The sequence below is a fragment of the Corvus kubaryi genome, unplaced genomic scaffold (assembly GCF_017639235.1).
Source record: "Corvus kubaryi isolate FWS band 111438036 unplaced genomic scaffold, C.kubaryi_AGA036_p1.0 37385, whole genome shotgun sequence".
In the NCBI taxonomy this organism is placed as follows: domain Eukaryota; kingdom Metazoa; phylum Chordata; class Aves; order Passeriformes; family Corvidae; genus Corvus; species Corvus kubaryi.
The window spans coordinates 23,142,060-23,164,086 of record NW_024581127.1 but is presented as its reverse complement, the minus strand read 5'-3'; the positions used below and the strand labels follow the sequence as shown (position 1 = coordinate 23,164,086).

General features: G+C 45.1%; 1 protein-coding gene across 2 annotated transcripts in view; it reads left to right on the top strand.

Moving 5' to 3' along the window:
- Window positions 1-7: 7 nt before the first annotated feature.
- Window positions 8-22,027, top strand: part of EXT1 (exostosin glycosyltransferase 1) — a 179,645-nt gene continuing 157,625 nt past the window's right edge. The window contains exon 1 of one of the 2 annotated variants that reach the window (XM_042035882.1): window positions 8-1,195. In XM_042035882.1, coding sequence (XP_041891816.1) covers window positions 249-1,195 — 947 coding nt within the window. In that variant the 5' untranslated portion in view covers window positions 8-248. The remainder of the gene's footprint in view (window positions 1,196-22,027) is intronic. The other variant, XM_042035880.1, reaches the window with a different exon arrangement.

Sequence of the window (22,027 nt, the reverse complement as noted above, 5' to 3'; positions counted from 1 at the left end):
CGCCCCGCCGGGCCGCCGCCGGGCCGCCGCCCGCCGCCCCTGAGACACCGGCGGCGAGAAAGTTGCGGCGGTCGCCCACATGCGCGGCCGCGGCCGGCGGCTTGGGGAACGGCGCCGAGCGGAGGTGGGCGAAGAGAGTTTGAAGCGCTCGCCGGCGGGAAGATGGCGGAGCGGAGCTGAGAGCGGCGCCCGGCGAGCTCGGGCCGCCCCCGCCTTCCTCCGCAGCCCCCCGGACCCCCGCCGGACACATGCAGGCCAAAAAACGCTACCTGACGCTGCTCTCTGCCGGCACCTGTCTCGCCCTGCTGCTCTACCTGGGAGGCGTGCGGCTGCGGGCGGCCCGGCACCCGCCGCCCGGTAGCCGGCATGGCCCGCGCCCCGGCGGCGCCGAGCGGCCGTGGCCCCGCTTCCCCGACGCCCTGCGGCCCTTCGCGCCCGCCGAGCGCCCGGGGCCTGAGGGCGGCGGGCGCGTCTCCCCCCGCCAGCGACGGGACGCCAGCGCCGGCCTCTACCGCGGGCGCCGCTGCCGCATGGAGTCCTGCTTCGACTTCGCTCAGTGCCGGAAAAACGGCTTCAAGGTCTACGTGTACCCGCAGCAGAAGGGGGAGAAGATCGCCGAGAGCTACCAAAACGTCCTGGCCGCTATCGAGGGCTCCCGGTTCTACACCTCGGACCCCGGGCAGGCCTGCCTCTTCGTCCTCAGCCTGGACACGCTGGACCGGGACCAGCTCTCGCCCCAGTATGTGCACAACCTCCGCTCCAAAGTGCAGAGCCTCCACCTGTGGAACAACGGCAGAAACCACCTAATTTTTAATTTATACTCCGGCACCTGGCCCGACTACACTGAGGATGTGGGGTTCGACATTGGCCAGGCTATGCTGGCTAAAGCCAGCATCAGTACTGAAAACTTCAGACCCAACTTTGACGTTTCTATCCCGCTCTTTTCTAAGGATCATCCTAGGACAGGAGGGGAGAAGGGATTTTTGAGGTTTAACACCATCCCTCCTCTCAGGAAGTACATGTTGGTATTCAAGGGGAAAAGGTACCTGACGGGGATAGGGTCAGACACCAGGAATGCCTTATATCACGTCCATAACGGAGAGGATGTTGTCCTCCTGACCACTTGCAAGCATGGCAAAGACTGGCAAAAGCACAAGGATTCGCGCTGCGATCGAGACAACGCCGAATACGAAAAGTAAGTGAGCGGTGCCCCTTCCCCGTGCTTGTGTCCCCAGGGCATGCCGGCATGCCCTACGCTGCAGGCGGCCCGGGCCGCCGGGCAGATCTGAGCAGATGTGTGCCGATGCGCTGGTGGCGGCCAGAGGAAAGCATTCATCACTCCTTTGGGCGAGTCGGTGGCTTCTCCCGTCACCCGTGAGGCTGCCGGCTGGCTCTGTGCTGCCTTGGCTGGGGGAGCTGGCGGGGAGGCGTTGAAGGGCGATGCGGTGTCCTGCAGCCGTGGCGTTGCTTGCCCAGGGACTGATGACCTGCATCCGCAGCCCGATGGCTTTCCAAACGTTGCCAGCGGCGGAGGTGCTATTGGAGGATGCGCTGGCATTTGGCACTGCCTTTTGTTCCACCAGCGCCTCTTAGACTAGATGTCCTGTGCCTTCCCTGCCCTGAGACAAAGTTTGTACGAGTCCTCAGCTCTCTGCAGGTCGCATGTGAGCCAGGCTCCCGAAGTGGGTTGGTTGCTGAGGGCGATGGCTCTGCCCGGTGTGTGACCTGTGTGTATCTCTACAGACAAGCTAGTAACTTGCGTTGCTGTGTTTTAACTCTCAGTTCAAACCAGCGCAGTATCAGTAAAGAAAGAAGGAAAAATGAGTGCTGGCTGTGTTCGTGTCCTGTGTCTGAGTTTCTGGTTTTCACGTGTGAGGGGATACACCAGTGATGGGAGCTCAGCGTGTGCTTTCTGTGAACGCCTGGTTGCTTGGCTTCCCTCGACTTTTATTTGTTGGTAATGTCACTGTGAAGCCAAATTTTGTCTCGCTGTACTGCTGCCCTTGTCTTCAGTCTGCTTTTCAGGTTTGTATGTAATAGCTGCCGGGAAATCGCTTCTGGGAATTACCTCCAGGACTGCGATGCTGACTAAGCCGTTTGCAGCTGATTAGTTCATTTAAATGCCGACCACCGCTATGTTTGCTGCAGAATAGGTGCCTGTATATGAAGTTTGTCACACGAGAATATTTCCTGGGTAGCATGAATTACACACTGAATTAAAACAGACCAGCCGTACAGCACTGGGTGATGTGCAGTGGAGCTGCACCCAGAGCTGCCAACGGCTAGAGGGTTTTGTGGTGCACAGGGGAATGTGGGTGGAAAAATACTTCTGGAGAGCATTTGGGAAGAAACTACGTTGGCATTAATGCTGGTGAAAATTGCCGATTGGCTGGCTGTTTCTCCACTGAAACTATCCCCGGGGGTTGGGAAGAGACCGGGAGGGTCAGCATTGCAAAGTCGGGAAGCCTGCATGAACTGCCTGGGTGAACTCTGCTCACCTTTTGGTTACTGTAATTCTGCTGCAGAGGGGGAGGAGAGAGCAGTGCAAATACTTAGTGGACTTTTAATCCCATTCGTTTTCAGAAAACGGATGGGTGAGTGGTGAAACAATGCACACGTGGAAGCTGTAGAGGATCAGTGCCGGGTGATCAGTAGAGATACTAAGCTAAGCTCGTGTTTTTTGTCACCAGGAAGTCCCTTTGGCTTGTGATCTCCTTCAGGGAATATATGTTTGGGAAAGAAGGGAGACCTGGCAATGACAGACTTTCAGGGTGTGTTGGTTTTTCGTTTTTAGATCTCAGCAATTGGAGCTAATTTACAGATGGGAAAAATTCTGGTTATTTGCTGTATACTACAGTATGTGTGCTGTTAAGTTGGCATAAAACCAAACATTACCTGCCTGTGGTTACATATGAGTCCATTCTTTTACAGCTATGCCGTTTGGTCTAATAAAAGATAGACCTCTCTCTGTGAGTTCTGCTCCTCCTAAAGTGTCTTTGCCACTTATTTTGTGGTGAGATTTGTACATAGCAACCCTCAGGGGACACGATAGCATGAACCCAACCGGATTATTCATACAAAAAGCATACTTGCCTCTAGGATGCGGCTGTATCTGGGGTGGGGGGCTTCAACATTTGTTGCAATGCTGCTGTTAGAAGACAGGAACTAAAAATTGATGCTGACAAGAAAATAAGATTACGCCAAGAATTGAGGCAGGCTCGGTCTGTGGTCAGGCTGCTGAGGTGAAGGGATTTGCTCTAGTGAACAACTGCGGATGCTGCAGCTCTTTGACCCAGCATCTTACCGGAGCAAGGGCACCTGGCAGAGTGTGCTGCTGCCCCTTCTCACTTGTGCCTTGGTGCCAATGCACAGCAGAGTGTGCCATCTGCTGCTCTTCCAGTACCGCATCCTGCCAGGGCCTGTGTCTTCTGGTTCCTCTGTGCCAGTAAGGACCATGCCTGGTGCTCCACTCCCTTTATAAAATCTGACAGTGTCGCATCCCCAAGGTAGCAAGGACACGGCATCCAGTTGAAATGCTTCTGTGCTGATGTGTAGCTCAGGTGTGAAAGCCATAGAAGCAACTCCATTTTTCATCCCACGTAAGGCAGCAGCCAATCATCAATGAGGCTGTAGTGCTTGGGAAAGAAGTGACTCTAAATACATCTGGGCCTTGAAAACTGTACACGGAGTGGCTCTCGTAAGGTGTTTGGAGCATGGATTTAACAATGCATCCTCAAGGTTTTAATCTAAAAGAAGGAAAAACATACTCTCCAGGATATGTCTATTTGTATATCCATATACAATTGGGAATTGCATATTGTGCTTTCCTATGCCAATTTTCCCTTCCTCTGCTGTGATACCACTTCATGTGAAGTACAGGCATTTGGGTGCCCTGGCCATGGAGAGCTGGCCTTGACATATGACTGCTTGCCAGCGTGATGTATGAATGATGTGGTCTAGGTAGAGGCCTTGCCAAGCCAGGTAAATTAGGTGACCAAATTTTAAAACAAGCTAACCTTGTGTCAGCAGGGTAGTGGTGTTACAATATGTTGGGCTTGGGGCTGCACAGAACACAAGTTACTTGTGGTGGGGTTTCATCTAGGGTGTAGTATCTGGTGCTGGGTTCATATGAGGTCCACCTGTCTGCTGGATGTGGTGTTTCCTCTCTAGGAGATTGAAAAAGCCAAGAAAGGTGACTTCCTGACTTCTGGAAAAATGTGTAAGAGTGTGTTACTTCATTTGGGGAAAGGAGGGATGGGCATGTGTGTATTTGACTGTCTCTGTGAATTGTATTGAAAGATCCATCTGTATGTCACAGCTAATTAATTTGCATCCTAGTTACGCATCTCAGCAGATAAAGCTGAGGCAGACTAAAATGAATTACATTATCATGATTAGACTGCTAGCAAACAGGATATAAAGGAAAACAAAGGAAACCTCTGGTTTTCTTTACAATGTCCTTGGTTGTCAGAATTGGCCTTTGTCACCCAGCACTAGGGCAGCTGGGCTTTCTGAGTTCCTCCACAATAAGGTTTCAGCCTCAAGCTTTCTATTTCACGAAGGGTTAAGTGAATAAAAGCTGCTGCTGCTGAAGTTTGAAGACAGCGTCTTAAATATTTAATGACAGGCTAAATATATACATATGTACAATGTGTTTTAAACAAGGGCAGAATTCATATACAGGCTTAACTGGTTCCAAATAATTACTTTTTGGAAGGTAATACAAATGAGTATGGATACTGAAAGAAATGGAGGAATGCAATGTTCTAGTAAAGCCAGATGCAGAGAATAGGTTTGCACCAAAATGAAGATCTTTCTAGGAAAGTAAGATAATGTCTGTGGCATATCCCCTGACCTGTAGCAGCCCTGCCCTTGGAAGATGGAGAGAGTAGGTTGATAGTATCCAAAAACATAATGTCTCACCAGAAGCTCATTCAAGGAGACTTTTTTCTCATCCATATCTAAAGTAAATGATGAGAATGAAACAAGGGGAAATAAAAAGAAGAGAATAGAATGGAGGAGGAGAAGTGAGAAAAAATGTATTTTTGGAGAAAAGTGAACTGTGGTGGAGGACAAATAGTATAGTGAGATGTTCCTGATAGACTTACGATTTTTGACCAGTCAGTGCTCAAAAAGCCTGTGTGATCATGACTGAACTGAGAAAGGAAGGTAAAACATGCAGGACCTCAGGAGGTGGGATTAGTTCTGCCAGAGGTGCTTGGAGGCATGTGGTAGTGGAGGAGGAGCCTGTGGAAGGAGCTGCTCACAGATTTACATGGAGCTGCTGGGTGCTGGCAGAAGAGGGAGAGAACAGCAGCACCCTGCATGCTTATACCAGTGAGACATCTCTGCAGGGCACACAGTAGCACTAGGCAGGGTTGGATGTGTACTTTTACAGGAGAATATATCCAGCTGAACATTTTCATTGATGCCTGGTATGCAGTAGGTTTACCTGGTGTGCACACTACTGGTGGAACATGCACAAATCACAGCTGAACCTCCTACCCTTGAAAATCCTGAGTAAAGGTCACAGGCATGCAATAGGCACAGAATGGGAAGAAAAGCAAGTTTTAGTTTTGCTTCCCTTCCACTAGGAATAAAATACACATACTGAAGAAAAAGAAATGGTAGAAGTAGACATGAGGGATGACTTTGCCACTCAGAAGACTGTCATGAGAATATGAAGCAAGGCTTAGGCTTGCCTGTCTGACATGTGATGATAATCTGAACACTCCATATGCATGTATGTGCATGTTTCAAACAAAGGTGAAATTCTTGTATTTTTAATATACTGAGCTTCTGTGTATTGTGCTAAAATACAAATGTCAATGCCATACTTAATCACTCACTGGATTATTTTTTGAATTATCTAAAAGTCAGCTCATTTGCAGGTATTTAGGACAGGTCAGAAAAATGACCCAGGTTCAGGGTGGCTGTTGTTCAGGACATATGAAATGACATGGGGACCAGTTCATTCACCTTGTAGATCACCAGGCTGTTTTGGGAGCTTGGATAAAACTCAGAAATTACTGAGAGAGCTTGGGCATTTTCCCAAAGTATCTTGGCTCCTACAGAGACCTGTCCCCACCAGACTACTTTTTTATATTGATTTTTGAGAAACTGGAAATTTGCAGTTTTTGTAAACTGGTTTACAATACATTTATCCAAAATGCAGGTAAATAACAAAGCTTTAGTGAATGTCTGAGAATATAGGATTTGCTCTATTGTGTTCTTCTCTTGCTCTGTATTAGGGAATGTAAGAATGTCCTTATGCACCTGTTGATGCTGATTTAATGCGAGTAGGGTCCTGAGGTGTAGGAGCTTCCAGAGACTCCAGGCTGATGCCCTGGCAGGACCTGAGAGCAGGGGCGACAGGAGCATCCCTTAGCTCACAGCCAGCCGTGCAATCCTCAGCCTGGCCGTTAGCACCAGGCTCTTCCTTCTTGGTAGAGGTGTGGGAGCAGGTGGATGTGTGTGCGTGAGCGTGTTCCCTGTGCGAGCAGTGCTGGGCACTGCCGTGTGTGTGGCCGGGTGTGTAGGGACAGGCACTGGCAGAGGAGCCCACGCTGCCTGCAGGCCTTAAACCAGGCACCTTCCTAACCTCAAGTAATTAAGTTTTCTTGTGGGGTGAGTTATTAGTATAATTGGTTGCCTCAGGCCCTTCTGTGTCTTTCTATGAAGCATCTCATAAGAGGCTGTGTGGTGACAAAGCATTACAGTAGATGGGTGATCTGGTCTGCAGCAGGTGTTTTCTGCATGTAGAAAGTATGTGAACGCTGCTTTTGCAGCTGTAGGGGCTCTGCTTTTATTTTTCCTGGCTAGGAAAATTGATCTAGGATGGTTTATTGATAAATACTCATCACTGAAGAGACACTTGACAATAGAACAAAACTCAAAGAAAAAAATAATCGGAATCATCATTTTAAGTAGAATTGATCTTGAAACAAGTAGTTTCAAGGGCTTGTTGAACCCAGATCAGAACTGAGCTAAGAGTGACAGTTCCAGCTACCTATTTTGGCAAGACAAATTCCTCTTGTGCCCCCAGCGAGGTGCCCTTAGCAAGAAGGTGCTGCAGAGCATCCCATGGTGCTCCTGCCTTCTTACCCTCCCTGGCCGGGTGTTTCACAGGGCAAAATCCAACTTCTGCAGGACATTTTGTAGTGGCCTAAAGTAAGCTTCACTGAAACTGCTCCAAAGGGAGAGGGGTAGCCGAATTTGGGGTTCTTTTGGGGGTTGTGTGCAGCTGCCTGCTGCTCCCTGCTGCACTGAGGGTGTTCTGAGCTGTGGGCCTGTTTGCATCTTGCTGGGAGAATGGGATTGAACAAGAGAAGTTTCAGCTTGAGACAAACCCAAGTGAAAAAGACTACTGATCTGACTATGCTGGAAATAGTCCTTCTGCCCCACATACAGTCCTGGAACAGCCCACTGGAAAGTAAACCGGCAGCCGCTTGCGGGAGAGGGAAGTAAATGAAGCTGGTCCGCACAAAGCACTTATTTACTCAACAGATGTGAGTCAAGAGAATGTGCTGTAATCTGATGATTTCTGGAGTATTATCTGTGATTGTTTTCCCTTTCTCTCTGAAGAGTTTCTTTCAGAAAATCCACAGAGTTTTGTGGTCTTGGGTAAACAAACTGTTTTGGTAACCAGAGAAAAATAATTGGTGGGTACGTGGATAACTGTCTGGCCTGTGAATGGAGTTAAATGCCGTGTTCCGAGCTGCCTAGGTGACTGACTTGTCAAGGACTTGGCTATATCTAGATGATGATGCAAGATTTATACTCTTGTCTCATGTCGTATGGAGATTAGTTTAGCCTGTGGGAATGTGTGAATATAACTTCAGGTTACATTTGAGGTTCTGCACCTTTCCACATTGCCAAGTATTTGGGACGTATCGGTTTCAAAACCTTCTCATGGTTTACACTGAGCAGTAGATTTGTTCCTCTTCCTCTGTTCTTCTGGCTATGCTGTGCTTTTATGTGAGGTTTTGTATTGTTCTTTTTTCAATCCAGATTTCAGGAGGAAACAGGACATATATCATCACTGTTTTTCCCTTAATTTAGGAGCCTCCTCAGTCAATGGTAGGCAGCATTGATGGTACCTAATGCTGATACAACTCATCCCCATGTCTCTGGAGAAGCCAGGGAGGGAGGGAGCTATGGCAGGAGGTGCATGCGACACCAGGTGTACACAGGAGCAGTTAAAGATCCCAGCCAGAGGATGGTAGGAGTCCTTTCTTCCACTTACAGAGCAAATTATAGTTTATAACAGTTGACAGCCAAGCATGGAAAGAAACTGTCCTGTTATTGTGGCACGGGTACCACAGAGTCTGCGAGGGTGTTTGGAGGCCAAGAGGTGGGGGATCAGCACACTGCTGTGGTGCTGGAGAAACTACTTTAAGAAATGAATTCCAAATGAGAACGAAAGAGAAGAGATTTGTTTCACATGAAAAGGGGGAAGTAGTGTTTTAAGAAATACAGGCCTTATCTCAGCAAGATATTGTGTCTTAACTGCTTTGCTGGGAAAAAAACTGGTATGAGTGCTGCCAGGCTGATGGCTTTCCGAGTGCAATCTAACTTCCTAAAATGTTATCATTTCTTAGAATAAGAAAACATAACTGTAAGCCAGTCAAGAGGGTTAGGCCTCCTCAATAACAGGATAAAGAAGATGCCATTTTCTTTAAGCATCTTAGTTTCCCCGGTTGTCTCTCCTACCACCTCTTGCTGAGATTTAGCATCAGTTTTTCGGGTGGTTTAGTGCTGTCTCTTTGGCTAAAATGCTAAATGGGTGTTCCCTGCAAGGTGATAGAGGTGGGCTGTTTGTGTTGGCTAAATCAGGCTCCCATTTCATACTCCAGTTAGATAGACTTCTCAACCCTCCTGCAGTCCCTGGGAGAAATGTGGTGCTGGCAGGGCTGTCGCAAGAGCTGCTCCTGCCTTCTGCCTGTAGCAGATGTGGTCTTGGGACTGCAGTCCAACAGCCAGGACTGCCAGTGGCTACCACGGTTATGTTTCCATATACTTTTAAAATGGAAAGAAGTCTTTGCTTTTCCTAAGCATTTTGGAGGTTTACTTCAGTGCTTTATAATGTTTAGAGCCTGTATAAAACTGAAACACCACTCATTTATGTTTTCTGTATCCCCTTCTCAGTAAGCATCAGTGAGTATAGGTCTAAAATGATTTTCCAGTATAAGGTGGTAGTTGTCAGAAGCAGTATAAAGCAGCTCTTCTCCGTGTATCTGGCAAGGGGAAATTGCCACTAAAGCTTTTTTGGGGTTTGACTTGTCCTGGGTCAGGACATGTTTGGTATGTGAACCTTTTAACTCTCCTTGCTTCACTCAGCTGCTACCAAAGGCCGCTGCTTTTCCAGGCACTGAAGCGCTGTTGTTCCTGATCACTCCTCCATGGGTTCCTGCAGTGCAGTTAGTAAGTTCAGTAAAGCTGCTGTAAGTTGACTTACTTCTCCATGATGGTTTCTAGTCCAGAAATACATGAAAACAAAATAATTCCTGGGTTCCTAAGTGAATTTCCCATTTATTCACTTTTTCCCCCTCTAATATCCGCTTTGTGTTTATGAATGAAACAGAATTAGGCCTAATTTAGTTGATTGGCTGCAAAACAAAAGTATGCAATGCTAAGAATGGGAAATGAGAAGGCCTTTCTGAAATGTTACTTCTTTGCATAATTGTAATAGATTATAATTATACAGTTGGGCGTTGAGCAGTGGATTTGCTGTAAACACGGTCGTGGGAAATCTCTCGTCGCTCACTTGTGTCGGTTCGAGTCCCAGTGCGGTCCCATCAATGGCTGTACCAGCATCTCTAACATCATTTTCTCTTCGGGCAGGTTGACGTGCTACAGAGAATGCAATCTCCAGTTTCCTTCCCAGCTCCTCCTACAAAATTACAGCTGGTCAATATGGCCATGTCAGACTGTTGACACAAATCAATAAGATCAATCATTCTTCAGCTCCTAAACAAAATTGAGAGCGTGACGCTGGCAGCCTGCGTGTAGCAGTAAATTCCTAAAGGAAAATTGCATATTGTAGTGTTTGCTGAGTGTATCTGTGGGGGATCCTGTCCCGTTAATAATTAGTTCTCTGAGGCTGTAAAAAGGAACGTGGTATAAATAGTTTGCTAGTGCTGCAGTGTGCATTATGACCTCTGCAGCCTTCAGGCTGATGGAGAACTCACCTTACCAGCAGCAGTGTGGGAGACAGGGGAGTGTGGCAGTGTTTGGGTTGGAATCCAGTTTTTCTTCATTCTCCTGGAAGATCTTGACTTCTGATACTGGGTTTTGCCTGGCGAATTATTGCAGACATTTTATCACAATACTGGAATTCCTGGTGCAGTCGGGTAGGTCAGTGTGTTACTGCCAGAAAGCCCATCAAAATTGTAGTTTTTGTTGTCTGCAAGAATAAAATCAGAGGCTGATTCTAAAAATCAGAATCATTGTCTGAAGGGAAGGACAAATTTTTGTTATAATGTCTGAGTTTATATCTCTGAAGGCTTATTTTGGTGTGTCTCCTCATAGACTCAGCTGCTTCAGGAAGATAAACACATGAATGTTTAATCTTAAGAGTCTGCTACCAACCATTGTGCTGGGTGCTAGCAGATTTTTCTTTTAATTAAATGTAATTTATCTAATCCTAATGGGAAACATAATTATAGGACTTATTTTTTAATACTGTGATTTCAGAATTATTTTATAAAGAGGAGTAACACTTCCCCCTTAAGGGTGGTTTAAAAATCAGCAAACAAAATAGAAAAACTAAAGTACACTTTGCTAAAAGTAATAAATCTCAGACAAGATGCAGAAAAAGGCGCAGCTGACGTGTTGGAGCTGCAATAAAGCTGAAAATTAATGATCAGTAGGTTGCTGCTGCAAGAAAGAGTGCATGCATTATGGATTTGAGGAGATGCCTATAGCTTATTAAATGCCAGCAAATTTTTGCATAAGCAGTAGAAAACCCTGATCAGAAACTGTAAAGTGATGTGAACTGCAGCTGGAAGATCCAGTGCTACAAAGGATGTGTGCACTGTGTGTATGGTTGAAACATAACAAAGTGCTTTGCAGGATCATGGTCTGAAGTTGCACACTAAGCTTTTTTAGTTTCTGGTCGGAGGGGTTTAAATGTTTCAGTAAGGCATGACTGTAGTCTCAGGAACAGATTTATCATACTTTACATAAGAAGGTGTGTATCACTGTTTAAAATAATTTAAAACAAATAACATGCCTTCACCCTTCCACACTCCCTTACACTTTTTTTTCTTTAAACCCAAAAGCTAAGACTACTGCTTGAATTGTAATGGAATAATATATCAAGTGAGTGATCACATCAGGCATGGACACTTACCAAATCACAGCGAGATAACTGTGAATAACTCTCTAGTTTCAACAATTTGCATGGCCATTAACAATTGATGGGTTTCCCTTAGAACCGCATTATCTATGGCAGCAGGATCTATTCCTGTGCACCGTTCCTGCATACTAAGTGCCAGAAAAATTCTCAAAAGTGAGGATAATAAAAAATCTGATAGCAGCAAGGTGAATGAAGCAGGTTGGAATTTCAAGGCGATATTTTTTGACCGTGAGGAAGTATTTCAGGCAGTCATGCATTTTCGTAACTGTTCTTCATCCCCTTTTTCTGCCTACTTTTTTTACTACAGTTCTGCAAGTTTTAATTCAAGCTGGTGTTAGGTTTCTCTTCACTGCTTGGCATCACTTCAGGCTTGATGGTCAGTCTGGCCTGTGGATATCAGTTTAAGTAACATTTTAAAATACTTCTTGTTACAGTTTTTTGTTGGACAGGTGTCTTCAGAAGCTTTTATGCATATTTGACATAAGATAAAAATGGCACTAAATTTAGCTGTCCTAGATTGTTGGGTGGCTCTTTCATGGGAGTGATTTCAAGCAGGTGCCAAAGATGTGCTTTCCTTATGAGAATCATGCCACCATTTTAATAAGCGTGTGACACATCCCTTATTTCTAGCGCTTTCATCTCTGCCTGACAGCATGTCAGTTCTTTCTAGATTCCTCTACCAAGCTGACTTTTCCAGCCCCAAATCTCTCTTTCCTTTTATTTCTCTTTCTCACTCTCTTCCCTCTCCCCCGTTCTTCTCACGGTGCTGTTGTTGTGGCAAGATGAAAGCAGCTGAGTGAAGTGGTGGCAGGGAAGGCTCGGGTAATCAAAGAGCACAAGCAGCTGGAGTTGTGTGCAGGCAGGTGGGTGACACATCAAAGTCAGGGGTATGTGTGCTTGCTGCTCTCACCTCTCCTTGTAAATGACTCCCTGCCATAAACAGAGTTCCTGGGGTTAATTTGTGAGGTCACGCGCACACAAATGCGATTACTTTCCTATAGCCTTCCCAAAATCTACTTGCAGAGAGCAATAATAAAATCTTAGCTTTGTTCCTTGGAAGATGGCTTTTGCAGATGTGGTGTGTGAAGAGACAAATACCTGAATTGTTGATAGCAGGAGTTGGTTGTTCACCTTCAGCTGAGAGTAACCTGCCACCTTATTGTCCCATCTGCCTGCAGATGTTGTTTCTGGGTTGCTGTAGGCAGGATGAGAGCTGGAAGGTCTGAGCAGCGCCTGGTTATCCCCAGCTGGGCCTTGCATGGTCAGAGACCCAACGTGTCGTATCTTGGCAATGGGTCCCTTGGCCAGGGGAGGCAGCATCTCTCGCTCAGCCACATGCGGGTGCTGCTCCCTGACCTCTGCAGCCAGTGGAGCTTCAGGTCCCCTCAGCTCAGCAGAAGCCCCAAACTCTCACCTTTAAACTCTCCGTGCACGTCTCTTGACGTGGAGCTGACTATGGGGCTGGCTATTTTCTCAGCTGTTTCATCTCCTCAGATCCTGGTTTGTCTTTGCTGTGGAGCTTGGCAGTTGAGCACCCCAAGGTCTGGGTCGACTCTTGCTGTGTGTTTCTGCAGAGGGACCTGGTCCTTGTCTTAACTGTTTGCCCTGAAGGTGTCAAAAAATCATTGCACTCCGCTCCTGCCATTTTTGACAGGACTCTTCCTTACTGCCTGCTGATGCCTGTTAGTTACTGCTGCTGAGAACTAAAACAACCAGGGCACTTGCCTCTTGACTTTCTGTATCACAACATTAGTGAGTTGTAGTGAAAACAGGTTTTCAGCTTTTGTTTTATTAGCTGTTTCTGATGGCCTGTAATAATAACCCTTTCTAGCAAACAGATTTTTTACTCTTTCATTTTTAATGAAAATTCTTTATGACACAGGTTGTAGTAAAATAATTCATAGGGAAATTGTGTGTGTTGTTTGGGTCTAAAACTGGTGATTTAAGAATTTAGAGATAGTGTTGTGATCCCAGGTTGCTCTGTTGGTGTGGCTACTGGTTATAGCAATAGTTCTTATTTTAACTTTGGTCTCAGGATAACTATGTTTCACAATAATCAGTGCACTGATTACTGTAATTGCAGCTTGTGGTACCGTGGTCTTACAATTAACTGACTGGGCCAATAAAGTATGGAACTTAAAGAATATTTGTAAACAAACTTGATTAGGAAGTAGGCTGAGGATATGCACTGGTGGAGGATAATAGAAGAGACCCATCCTCAGCTTTCATAAATAGAACAGATGGAAACCTGAAAATGAGCAGCAAAGCATGGAAACCATCCCACTGCTGTTTACCTTGCATTTATTGCTGTGCCATGTCTTAAAAAATCTCTCCTTAAAAAAAAACGGAAGTTGACTCCCCACTGCAATGAGATCCTGTGTACACAATTTCAGTCTCTTCTGCTGAACTTTAAAGCATTATCAGACACAATGTTGAAAACTGGATTTACAATGTAGGGCTGGTATTAGCCTTAAATAAAGAAGTGTCTATTGTCACCCCATGATTTAATCATAATGCAATTAAAATGAAAAAGGAAACCACCATTGAAAATGGGAAATAGAATTTGTAGTGGTGCCTCTGGGGAGGTGGATGGCTGACATCTGGTAGTTGCTGGAAAGTTGGCTGTGTTTTACTGTCCTTGAGGAACTGTGTCCCATTTTTGCTTGTTATTGGGCATGCTTTGTGTGCCTCCCTCTGGTTGTGTCCCCCTGTTTCAGATGTATGTCCTTCATCTCTGGTATAGAGACCTGTCCTGCACCCTCTGTCAGGCCATTTGGGAGTGTTTTGTGTGAGTCTGGCAAATTAACTGTTAAAGGTTACGTTGTGTTTTGGATGGTTGCTTTATTTTAAGGTTGCCAGAAATCCCTTTACACCTCGTTGCCTTTTCTCCTCCCTTTCTCCATCTTTATTCCATCTTTAAGAACTTGACTTTTATTTGCAGGTTTTCCTGACTGAGTACATGGGTGTCTCTTTAACAAAAATACCATTAAATCCTGCTTACCCAACCTCTCCTCTTTTTTTTTTTTTTTTTTGAGCTTTTGGTTATCCGCAAAGTTTGGCATTAATGGAAATGCATGAAAGGGAAATGCATGTGTAAGAAGCCTTGATCAGAGAGCTGAGCAGTAGGCTGGTGAGTGGCTGCTGCTGCCTCAGGAGCTTGGAAGGGACGGGGTCTTCCAGCACCTACAGTTCATCCGTTTGCTTCCTACCTGCTGGTTTCCAACAGTATTAATTTTTATGCATTTATTGTATTTAATTAAAAGCAGGGCTGCTTACAGCAATGCTTGCGGTGATTCCTCCTCTCCCCCAAATGCAACAAATAGGCATCTGGTGTTTGTTTTGTATAACACAATCCTCATAAAATGAAAAGTAATAAAACATAATTATCTGTAAAGGCTTGTTTTATAAACCTAGGAATGAGCTTGTTCCTGCCTTGTTTTTGTCTGTTTGTAAGATAAAGACGCCTTTGTATGGTTTTAGCCCCTCTCCAGATTAAAAGAGAATCAGTTATTACAGTGTCTTAAACGCTGGTGTATAAAGGTATAAGGTGGTGTGAATGCATGCACGGGATAGCACTACTGGATCTCTAGAGGTGAGAACAGTCTTTCTATTCCTTTTAGAAGTTTTTCCCTTACAAGCAATAGGTTTTATTTGAAAGCTTTGGTAAGGTGAGAGGGAAGAAAATCTGTGGGCTACATGAACGATTCAGCATTTCTAAGCTGTAGGCCTTAAAGTTGGATTTGAGCCCTTTCTGGACGCTGCTTGTCCTTGGCAGTGTGAAGGACGGGTGTCATGGGTCCACACTCATGCTTGGATGTGTGTTAGGACTCCTTGATTTGGCCCTCACTGCATTTCTGAACAGACTTTAACTGCTGTGTATCTTCATTTCTCAGAGAATCGCTGGCTTGATCTACCTCCAGTTTGGTCATCAGGACCTCCAGCACAGGATTCAGCAGTTTTGAAGAGCTAATTATACTCATTTCACCTTAGATTTGCTGCTTGCTCTTTGTAGGTGACTATGCCATTTTGCATGCTTTTGGCTTGCTGAAACTGTGCAAAGCCCTTCCACCACGTGCTAGTGGTATATTTTCCTGGGAAAAAGTTAAACCAGATCATTTAAACCAATTAGGTAGTAAAGTGAGACATGCAAGCGGCTTATGGCTGTCTAAAAATGAAGTGTGAAAACCAAATCCTTCTGGAAAACTCACAGTCCAAACTTACTAGTTTTTTATTTTTCTTTAAAATGGTAGTAAGCAAGAATCCACTTTGTTGTAATGAAAGCTGAAAGCTGTGGGCCTGCAACACACCTTCAACTTCAGCATGCTTTGGAATATGTTTGCTTCAATCCTGTTCTTCTGTGCACAATTAATTAAAGTGATAGAAGAGAGCTTTGCTCAGCTTTTATGTGAATTGTAGCCTTCTCAAAACCAGATATGACTTAAGTATTGCTTTCTCTCTTCAAGACAGGCCTTGTAATTTTGAATCTTGATGAGTGGCTGCTTTTGTTCTCTGAGTCTCAGAAACAATGGGGTTGGGAGCACATAACAAATTGCCAAATGATAGCACCGTAGAGAGAAATATCTCCTCCTTGAAGTGCCTCATTCCCTGCATCTTTCGCTCTGCAGAGGCTGCACTGATGCAGACCTGGGTGTAGTGACCCACTTTTGGGGCAAGGAGATGCTCCCCCAGCAAGTCCTGCTTTCTGGGCAGCAGCAGTACCTGGGCACAGCCATGTGCTGAGCTGCTGCTGCCCTGTTTTGGAGTAATTTCCTTGAAATACATTCTCCTTGAAATATGCTTTTTTTTCATTGTGTCTGGGGATACTGGTGAAATCTGCACATTGCTGACTTTAGTTGTTTGACAGCACTGTTGTGGCTGCTCTGGGTCCTCTGCCAGAGCACGGCCAGCAGCAGCAGGGGAGGTGCTAGGAGGCACCCAGCTGCCTTATGTGATGTTGCTTTCCATGGCCAGAAGTCTTTGATCTATTCAAACAGAAGCCTGAGAAGTGGGGGATGGATGCCACATTGCAGGCTGATGTGTAAATGCATCCTTTTGCACCAAAGTCTCATTTAATTTATAAGCTAAATGTGCCACGTATGTCAGGAGCTGCAGAGTCCAGATACAAGTCAAATGATCTGTTTGTCATCCCCACACAGTATAAAATGTTCCATTTTCTTTTTCATGCAAGGTTTGGAATTTGACTGTTGTATTTTTTATCTGGGGTATTGCTCCACTTAGGTGTAGAGTAGGGAGATATCTCCCTGGAGAGTTTACTGGTCCTTAATTCATTAATGTCTCCAGAATGTTCTGAGACCAGTGTTGCTTTGCATTCACAGCAACAGAATTGCATTTAAAAGTTCGGATGGCTTCTGACTTCTTATTCTTCAGACTTCTTATTTCTCAGGAATAATTGGGTTTCGCTTTACCAGTGTGAATGAAGTGAAGCCTTTAGCTTCAGTCCTGCTATCAGTGTTGCACGGACTCATTATTTACTCTCTTTCCCATTATGTGCAGAGTGATCGCTTTTGGCTCATTTTGTTTTAAATTCAATGTAAAGTGAAATCCTGTTATTTGCACACATCGTGTGGCATGCATCTTAAAAGTAGCTAGGCAACCTTTATGCAGATGACACTTTTAACTCAAACTTTTCCATCATTATGAGTGTGCTCCTGTGAAAAGAAGCAGGGTGAAAAAGAGAGGGAAGAAAGGGCTGGCTTGAACTCACTTTGGGCAGCTTGAGTCACTTGTAAGACTCTTTGTAGGAAGTATGACACACACTGAAGATCTCTGCTCCCTTACCCTTAAAACATCAAACTATTCCATGTTTTTCCTTTGAGCTTGGGCAGGTAGAGGATCTCTTGGCTCTGCTGGAGCTGATAGTAGATCTATCAGGAAAGGGGGATTTCAGAGCTTCTACAGTCCAGCACCAAACTGTGGACTTCCTTGTCTGGTTCTCGGTTCCAGGCTCAGGAGGGTGAGTGGTCCAAAATGTCTTCAGCTGTAGCCCTGGGAGGTATTTGTGTTCAGACAGCTTTTGAGTTCAGCTGTGCTTCTCAGAAAACAAGAGCTGAATGGAAGACTTGAAAGACTTAAGGGGAAGCCACCATTGCTCAGTTAGTTTGCTTTTAACCCCTGCAAGGAAGAAGTAAAGCTTACTCAAAGGAGATACTTTGAATAAAAGCATGTCTGTGGGGTCAAATGTGACTGTGACCCATCAATGGCGCAGATGGAGCAGGCGTCACTACTGCAGCATTATGATCTCCAGTTGGGAATTGGCTTCTAAAGCCAAAGTCACTGAGATAATGCTGCACAGGGAGTGTTGTGGTCCCAGACTTTGTAAAGGGTAGATGTCATCTCTTAGAGCAATTCTGGTTTCACTAGATCAAGCAAACATCTTCCAGGCAGAAAGCAGGGCCACTGTAAACCGCACCATGTGCTGTGGCTGCTTTGGCAGAAATGGGATTGGTGTCCTCATGCTTGATACTTACTGCATTGGGACTGTGGGTGATCAATGTGATGCATGTTGGTATTAAGGAACACAGTGGTAGTGTAGGTCAGTGTACACAACAAAATGATCACAATTCCCCACTCGCCATCAACAGTCAGCATACACAAATCTCACTGTGTCGTGGCCTGGTCCTGGGGAACATGATATGTTCCCTATCCAACTCTTAAGAGGATGGGGGTGTTCAGAGGGCTGATGCCAGAAGCCTGGGAGTGTGGTTTGGGGAGATAAAAGGTTGTGTGTCTGTGATTTATGTTTACTGGGAAGTGATTCCTTTGGGCTCTCACTACATTCACGGTGTCAGCTCAAATACAGGTGACCATGACGGCATCTTCCTACATGTAGTTGAGTTGGCCTAGAGGAGCAGGCTGAGCTGGCGGTGGAAGGGATGGGATGCATTGTATGCCCTTGTTGCCCCAGGTGCTGGGTTTTGGGAGGTGGCAGCCCCAAGCAGCTTACTGAGGTTTCCCTGGAAGCTGATGCAGAACAGAAAATGAAGGTCAGGTTTCTCAAGACTCCTGTTGTCAGATCCCCTTCTGCATACTCATGTCACCCCTCTGGTCTTTATCCATAGCTGAGCCTGAGTGTCTAGCAATAGCAGGACAGCAAGTGTAGCTGTTTCTTAGGGAATGCTAAAAGGGAGAAGTTGGAAATGGCCTGGACAAATACTTAAAGCATGGGGAGGAAGAATCCAGATTTTTGTGTTTGAATGCTTAGGACAGTAAATGAAAGCCTCGTGTTGCGAGGTAAGGCAACTGTTTTTGTAGCCAGAGGTTGGGTTTGGGGGTTTTTAAATTATTATTAAAGGCCAGCTGTATATATAACCTTGACTTAATTTCTCTGCTGCAAAAGGCTGAAATCATTATCTAGGACTTCATGATTAATGTCCAGTTTGCCTGTACTGAGGGTACTGCTGGTAAGTATCCCCATGCAGTGATTTCTTTATTTGACCTTATGTCTGTGGGTTGGTCATGAAAGCTGAGACTACTCTCATCTTGACTATATTTTTAATTACAGGGCAGTAAGAGTCAAGTGGGATAGCATTTCAGGTGGTTCATGTGGGAATAAAGAGATGTGGTAAACTGAGCCCTGGTAGCTCACTTGGGACAGTGTGGTGAGTCGTTACTACATTATGGTGGGGGAAGCTGCCAAAGGAATACTACAGCACAGTTAAGTGGGACTGTTTAGTGACATGGCCGAGTGAATTCATTAGTGGCAATGGTGTATTCTTGTATCTGCATTTCCTTACAATTGCCAGGGGAAGATACTCAGGTGAAACAAGACCTGTGGGAAGAAGGGAGGAGGAAAAGAGACTCCAAAGATCTGGTTCTGAAATGCAGCTGTTTCCTGGATGGGTTTTACTGAATACTGGCAGTTTGCTGTCAGAGCAGTATACTTCTGATGAAACATCTTCATGTAGATGCTGTCTCTGTGCATCTGCTTGTTGGGTAGGTTGGAAACAAGCGGAGGAAAGGACAGAGGTACTTCTGTCAGGTGGAGGCTTTAGCGCAAAAGGGCTGAATCGAGGCAACAGTTGCCTTTGGCAGAGGATATTCTCAGTTACTGGTGTTTTCACAGGCAAATAGCAGTAAACTTGCAGGGGTGTTTGAGATATAAAAATGCATAGACAAAGGTGCCATCTTTGAGATTCCAGAGGAAAGCCAAAGTGAAGAGCTGGAGGCTGCAGACAGTGCAATATTCTCTTAAGTATAGACAGAGCTGGTGTCTGACCTATTTCTGTTTATCAGCATCTTTGTTAGGAATTAGTCTGCTGCTGAACCTTGTAATTTTTGGAATTAAGCGGAGATAATAAAGATGACCCTAAAGTAGGAGTGGTTTACAAGAAAAACAATGCATGTATTGCTTTAAACAGTACAATAGACCCCTGTAGCAGAGGATATACTCAGGATCAAGGACATGAAGGTTTATGCTTTCTTCTGTAGAAAAAGGGGTCTCTGGTTGAGCTGTGCCAGGGTGTGCGAGATGACCTCTGTCCTGCTGGGGTGGCCCAGTGCCAGGGTTGATGTATACCGGGTGAGACATCTGGGCATCAAAAGAAGCAGGGCAAGCATTAAGGAGCTCTCAAGGAGATAAATGTTGTGTGTGAAAACCCAAGGATGGAAGGTGGGGGAGGATTAAGAATTAGAAAAGCAGCACTACATCTTTTATTGTAATAGCTTTTTCTTCCCTCTCAGGTCTGTTTCCTCTCATGTTTGCTACAAGTAGGGTTGCACTGTTTGGGTAGTGAGAGGTGAGAAGGTTACTCTCTCAATTTTTAATGTGATATAGTTGAAACAAATATGCCTGCAAGAGAAATGCTCATCATGGCTTGAAACACCTCCATGTTGACCTGGAGAACTTCTGGTGTGAGGGCATTTGTGTCTGGCATCTTAATTCACAAACAAACCAAATCTGAGAGCTGTCAGTGCTGAATGGTGCACCACAAGCATGTGATTTCAAACACAAACCTTGTGTAAACTTGCTCCACTGCTCCAAATTTCATTAGAAACCAAACCAAAACACCAAAGTGTGATCATCTGAGGTAGATCTGGCAGGGTTTGTGCTGAGACAGCTATACGCTGAGGCATCCAGCTCTGTTTAGGTGCCATCTCACCTGAAAATGATGTGAAACCAGTATGGAGGCAGAGGGAACACAGCCTGCAGGGAGATGCCATCTGCACTACAGGCTTCCTGGGTGTTGCAGCCAGGCCTCTGGTTTAAAGAGTGTGATTTTCTTTTAAACATGGCAAAAACGATGTGCAAGATGTATTTTTAAACAGAGCATGTTTGTTTTGTATCCCTTTGGAAGAGAGTTTGTCTCTATGTAATCACTTTAGTTAAATTGTATTATTTTCTGTTTCACACCAATTATGCAAATTTTATATTAAGTGCTTATGTGTTTTAGTTTTGGTTTTTATTTTGTACAAAGAATCAGGCATGGTTGCATTGGGAAGCAGGTGTTGCAGTGGTATTTGAGACACTTTGCTGCTACCTGGGAAGGGGAATGCAGGACCAGGCAGGGAGGGGACTGGAGGCAGCACTGCCTCTGGGGGCAGTCCTCAGTGTGCCACTCAGTGTGGCTGCACCAAGAGTTTAATGGTGGTTGAAGCATTGCCATGCTGATATCTTTGGAGGGAAGATGTAGAAGATTAGGCACTGCACCACTGTGCAGAGAGTGGTTAAGCAGCCACCTGAGCCTCAGCTTCTGGCAATGGAAACATCCAAAGGATGTCATCGTCTACGGTATTAAAATGCAATGCTTGGAAGTGTCTCACAACACAAAGGTTTGTTAAACGTTGTATTTGGAGAACACTGGGAAGTGCTAAAGTGGCCCTGGCTATGTGTTTGGATAATGGAGCACAAACTGGATTCTTTGTACAGGATTTTTCTCCCCCTGCTTTCCTGTTTGAGGCCTGTGTGTGTGTCTAAATTCTTGTCAATGAAATAAACTCTGAAGCCTGTTTGGGTGCTTCATCTGACAAAAGCTGCCTTTTTTCTTCCTAATTACAAATGTTGCCTGTGTTTTTGCTCCAGTTTTTTGTAATATCAGAAAAGCTGATCCAACATGCCGTGCACATTTTCCCTGTTACATTATGCCCTGGAAGTTTTGACCTCTAGCTTTTCATAGTAGTTTGTAAATTATGTATGAAAATGTTCTGTATTGTTACCGTATGAACCCCATGGAGATGGGGTGTCTTGAGTTGCTTGGTTTGGTACTGAGCTTGGAAATATTTCCATGTGCACCCCTAAACCCTGCAGCAGTATGCTATTTTGTAGTCACTTGTACTGAATGTAACTTTTGTCTGTGCATGCAGAAAACCTGGAGTTGCTCTTAGCCAGTTTAAGATAATGGATCACTTGAAAGACTATTGCCTAGTATTTATTGCTGCTCACCAGAGGATAATTTCAATAAGAGTTTATCATATTTATTCAGCAGCAGACTAATAAATTCAGATTTGTTTAAACAAAGGCTTGAGGAAGAACCTGCTAAACGCTTATGGTTATATTCATGGCAGGCGTAAGCTACTCCATTTCACTCAATGTAGTTGTACTTGCTTATGTCACCAATTAATTTGGCTCTTAATATCTTATTTTCAGCACTTTTTTTCTTCTGGGTACTGCAGTCATATTCATCCTTGATGTAAGTCTATTGTGGATAATGG